The sequence below is a fragment of the Phoenix dactylifera genome, unplaced genomic scaffold (assembly GCF_009389715.1).
Source record: "Phoenix dactylifera cultivar Barhee BC4 unplaced genomic scaffold, palm_55x_up_171113_PBpolish2nd_filt_p 000537F, whole genome shotgun sequence".
Classification (NCBI taxonomy): Eukaryota; Viridiplantae; Streptophyta; class Magnoliopsida; order Arecales; family Arecaceae; genus Phoenix; species Phoenix dactylifera.
The window spans coordinates 148,203-153,324 of NW_024067946.1; the positions used below are offsets into that span (position 1 = coordinate 148,203).

The 5,122-nt window shown below is 40.6% G+C and overlaps 1 protein-coding gene across 1 annotated transcript; it reads right to left on the bottom strand.

The window, feature by feature from the left end:
- Positions 1-1,362: 1,362 nt before the first annotated feature.
- LOC103698958 (NAC transcription factor 29-like) lies at positions 1,363-3,808 on the bottom strand. Its single transcript, XM_008781007.2, has 3 exons — positions 3,628-3,808; positions 2,599-2,879; positions 1,363-2,142 (listed from the first exon to the last, which is right to left on the bottom strand). The coding sequence occupies exons 1-3, from the start codon at positions 3,806-3,808 to the stop codon at positions 1,363-1,365; spliced, it is 1,242 nt and encodes a 413-aa protein (XP_008779229.2).
- Positions 3,809-5,122: the final 1,314 nt, after the last annotated feature.

The following is a 5,122-nucleotide window of genomic DNA, read 5'->3' on the forward strand; positions in this document are numbered from 1 at the left end:
TTGCATTATCATTATGGCTGTAGGATATGTTTTTAATTCTCACAACCTATCAATTTGTTGAACGGAGCCGGTTCATCTGCGGTGCATGTTTTGCATCGTTGATGGCTGTATGTACAGCCCTGAAGACAGATGGCTGTCACGATGCGCTGTGTTTGGCACCCAGTGCGAGCTTCTTGAGAATTGCGATAGTAATCGGTCTTCGAGATGGATGATATGGTGTTTATCGAGGGCTGTATGGCCTTCTACAGTGCACAAGCACTGCAGAAGATCTGAATTGTTTGTGAACATCAGTGAAAAAAATCCAGGAGAAAGCTGCTTGCTTCTATCTAATCACTGTGGTCCTGAATTCACAGACGATTATATCATGTCAAATTGGTTTCTATTTCCATCTTTTTACGCATGAGTCGAAAACCTTCATTTTGAAGTGCTTCCTCTGAACTGATTGGTTCCCTTTCCTCTAAATGCTTTGTAAATTGTTGTGATTGCGAACCCGGGAGAATACTGTTGATAGGATAAAGTTCAGCCACTTGCGACTGCTAATTACCATACTACTATGAAGGTGAGCTTGGCACATCATAATTTGCTCATATTGCGAGAAGTCATCCAAGAGTCGTCCTGGGTGGATTTCGGATGTGGGACCAGTAATGGGCTTCTATGGAGTCTAAAATTATCTTGCCTATCTCTGTTAACAACTAAATTATAGTCCAATAGTCCTTTTTTTTATTTTTTATTTTTTTAATAAAGAGATATCCCAATTATTATCTGTTCATCTCCTAAGTAAGCTGGTGCCGAGTGAAAACGTTTGTCCTCCTCCAAGGCCGATGAGGGAAGGGTTCCAACCCATATCTAAGCTAATAGCTTGCTAACCCGTATCAATGTACAGAGAGGCTATTTGCATATTTAGAACTCTCGACACTTTCGTCAACAGGCAATTATATTTCTTTCATGTGGTAGATTGTGTCAATGAGAATTAGCATATGGACGTGATATAATTTTCTTTTTCTTGAAAATATGAAATTTAATTTCATTACCAGAATCTAACAAGCATGTGTGTAGATGATAGATATATCCATGATGGTGCAACCAAGTCCTCCCAACAAGGATAGTTTATGCAGTAGTATCAAATAGTAACATGCATTAATGCATACTCATTCCATACTTGCAAGGATACTTTCATGAAAAGAAAAAAGATGAAACTAAAATAAATAAACAAAACAAGACGAACTAAGATTCAATGGGACAAAATTGTCTTTCATTTTCCCTCAACCTATTTTTATCTTTGTTTCTGAGGTAACCAAGATGGGCTTTTGAAGCATGGAAGTGTCCTTGGCATCATCACGAAAATATTGCAGGATCTCATTATCAATGTGTTTCACGTTGGGCTGGTGCTCTTGAGTTTTCATCGGAGCTGCCGAAGCCTTGCTGCTTTTGGATGTTCATTGTTGAGTTACCCAAGCCCTGTTGCTCTTGGGTGTCCATTGTTGAGGTGCCCAAGCCCTGTTCCTCTTGTGTTGTCATTGTTGAGTCACCCAATCCAGATTGTTGTACTTGTGTGTTTGCCTCATCCACACTGTTTTTTTGTAAGTTTGCATTATCGTCAACCTCACCCATCCAATATGTCCATGAAGAGTCGAAGTCTAAATGTTCAGAATTGAACGGTAGACATTGATCAGCTGAGTCACCACATATTTGATAAGTGAAACTGAAATCATTCATGATATCATGTGATGGTGCTGCTAGAGGATCGAAGAAATTCCATGGACTATCATCAAAATTCGCCAGAGTTGATGGGTTGAATTGGTCTTGAAAAATGTTGTCTCTTGACTCAGAAAGTATAGCTTCTGGCAATGCAAGAGGATGATCTGTGGTCACATCAGCTTGATCGGCTTCTGAATTCATGGCAAAGATCGATGGATTGAACTGATCCAGAGAAATGCTGTTTATCGGCTCAACAACTCCAACTTCAGCCAAAGCAGGAGCATTATCTGTTGTCTTATCAGGTTGATCAGCTTCAGCACTCACGAGAAGAGAGTCCTCTATCATGTTATCAGCTTCAATTTCGTTTGTGGCACCACGAGAAGAGGTGGCACCTCTAGATCCAGATCTCCCATAGTGTATTCGACATAAAACCCATCTATCCAACTACAACAGAGAAAGGAAATAAGAAAAAAAGAAAAATTCTAAGTTGATCGAGAAAGATCAGCTGACAACCATTACAAGAAAATGTAGCTCTAGTTCTATAGGAGATCACATAATTAACATGCTTCCCTATCAGTGTTCCTACATTAGAAATTATAGTTATGCAAGGAAAAATTAATTTATAAATATAACAAACAGGAACAAATGTCATATAAATTATGTATTATAATGTTGGACCACGCTACTGCTAGTCCATTGAGTAATCACGATTTAAAAATAACAGAATTAATGACATTATTGTTATATGTGCTTGATGCATGGGCTTGATTGTGGGAGAATCTGTTATCTCCACCAAAATAATTTTATTCAAAAATAAGAAAAAGATAATAAAAGTAAAGGAAAGGAAACAAATAAAGGCAAGCACATATTAGATACTGGAAGTAAATAAATTTAGCTCACCAGCATGCTTTCAGGGTTAATAGGTTGCTGGAATTCATCAATCCTATATTCATCCATGAGCCAAATTGTTTTAGTTCCTCCTGGTTGTTCCCCTAAGTAGAAAGTAAGAGATTTCTTGACTCCCATCTTTTTGCCCTTCCTACTGATGATGTCTGTATCTGATCCAGTGGCCTTCCAATAGCCAGATCCTGCAGAACGATTTGGCCTCGAACCATGGGCATACTTGCGGTATCTTGGAGTAAGGAAGTACCAATTGCCTCCGAACTGCTCATCATATCTTTCTGCAAAGTTCAATGTTTCTGTATCAATAATAATGTGTAAATAAGTAGGATGCGGCTCATCATATATGGCAGGAATTTTTTTCCTTAATTTTCTGAACAAAATACATCAAGGAGAAGATTATGATTAGATCTCAACTGGATCTAAATATTTCCTTAGCATTATTTTTTATTATAGCTAAAACACATAATCATATTAATCTAAGTACGTACCAGTTTTCATGGATGCGATCAATAAATTTTTCAATGAGTTGCGATACAAATCCCACTCTGAACACTAACTTTTTTTTCATCTGGATTAATTTTCCCATGAAGTTCAAGGAAGTGTTTCACACCCTTTTTCCTAACAAGCGAAGATTATGGGTTTTAGTCATCTTCAAGTACTTGTTCTTAGATAATCATAATGTGGGGCTTGGGCGAGAGTAGTAGGAGGTGACATCCTGATGCATGCATTAGGTTAGCTGATAAAGCATCAGCGGAAATAACAGGATGGTTGCAATCTCGACAACTTATTTAAATAACCCTGTTCTTTTCTAAAACAATATAATAGCAGGTGCTTCCTCGATCCCCGTCTTGAACAAAAAAGAAAAAAAACAAATCTTAATTAAAAAAACAAAAAGAATTATATTCTCCTAAACTCAAGAAGACATCATGTAGGAGAAATATGTTGCAATCTGATCTGAGCTTTACTTATGGGCAATTCAGCATGGTTGCTGCAACTAATAAAACATAAAAGATAAGAGAACGTTACCTGCGAGCTCTTCTGGATTGTAGGCATATACGTTTTCTTCTTTGATGAGATCACATGGAAGTTTTCGCCCATTAATCTTGACTAGTAGATAGTATTGTATGAGCTCCTCGTCCTCGGGAGTAAACCTAACGCCAGCAGTGTATGGAGGTTGGTCATATTCAGAGGAAATTCCAGTTTCCATTGCTAGAATCTATATATGAAAGAGGCGTGAGCTGAAGGGATTCTTTAGAAGAGAAGAGAGGCAAGACGACGACCGGAGGCTAGTTGCGTTAACACAGCAGGTCTGGCCGAGGAAAGAAGAGCGGTATATAATAAGAGAGGGAGAGGAAGAGAGAGAGAGAGAGAGAGAGGAGGACTTCCGAATAAAAAGAGGATTCCTGTTTTATTCGGATTCCTATTTTTGCTAGAAGTGCTACTAACGGTCGAACGGCTATGTGCCTGATCCCATGGCCACGTGTGCACGCTTGGCTGGCGTCCAAGTTGGCGAGTGTCCAACGCCCAGTTCTCCTCCGACTCGGTCAGCTGCTGGCATCGACTTTTCTTCCAAAGCTTTGTCCAAAAGCCCGTTTTGAGCCCGTGTAGGGATTGTGGATCACGGCATTTCTATGGGTAATTTTGTCAAGAGGAGGTAGCATGGAGGACTAAAAACCCAATACCTCATCCAAAATGGCTAGCCGAAAAATATTATTTGGATTCCTTGATTCTGTATAAGTATCCAAGATCTACCTAACGAATAACCGATGTGGGACTAAACACATGCCCGCACGGATCCTCACATACTCCCCCCATTCAAGCCCAGACATCCTTGTCAGGCTAAGGGTTCAAATCTATTCAAATCTAATCACAAACACTACGATTGGCCCGTAGTCAACCCCAATGGATCCGTGCTGCAGTGTCATCTAGTCCACATAGGTTATGGGCCGGATCCGTTCTGATACCATTTGTAACAACCCAAGATCTCATCCAAAATGGCTAGCCGGAAGGTATTATTTGGGTTTCTTGATCCTGTATAAGTACCCAAGATCTACCCAACGAATAACCGATGTGGAACTAAACACACGCCCGCACGGATCCTCACAGCATCTGCGAAGAAAAGACCGGCCTTTAGGAGCATGGTGTGGAGCTGGCGGCCGAGGGCCGGAGGCGAACATTTTGAGGAAGAGGGGAAGGGTGGAAACAGGATGCGGAGGGGGTTTGTAGGCGAAAGGGATGAGGTGGCGACGGCTGGAGTCGACAACATTCCAGAGCTGTTGGTGGTTTTCTCCCCCTCTCGCGCGCGCCCTTCTAAAAAAGTCTGTCCCAACAGTTTTTGTTCAGTGCACCGGAAATTGAGGTGTGTCTAAGAAAATAGGAAGCTTAGCAAGATACATATATGTTTGGAGGCAAGGCTTCTCTTCTGGCCAATCACACCCGTGATGTCCTTATTATCTGAGGAGGCCTTCCGCATCTTCATTGTGATCTGGCCTCGTTGAATCACGATATTTCCGATTCCATG

What these genes read in the sequence shown, in the direction of transcription:
- LOC103698958 (XM_008781007.2), bottom strand. Translation starts at nt 3,808, where the DNA reads ATGGAAACTGGAATTTCCTCTGAATATGACCAACCTCCATACACTGCT. An exon ending in CAATCCAGAAGAGCTCGCAG is followed by an intron (nt 2,880 to 3,627) that starts GTAACGTTCTCT and finishes TGAACTTTGCAG; the next exon opens with AAAGATATGATGAGCAGTTC. An exon ending in TTAACCCTGAAAGCATGCTG is followed by an intron (nt 2,143 to 2,598) that starts GTGAGCTAAATT and finishes TCTCTGTTGTAG; the next exon opens with TTGGATAGATGGGTTTTATG.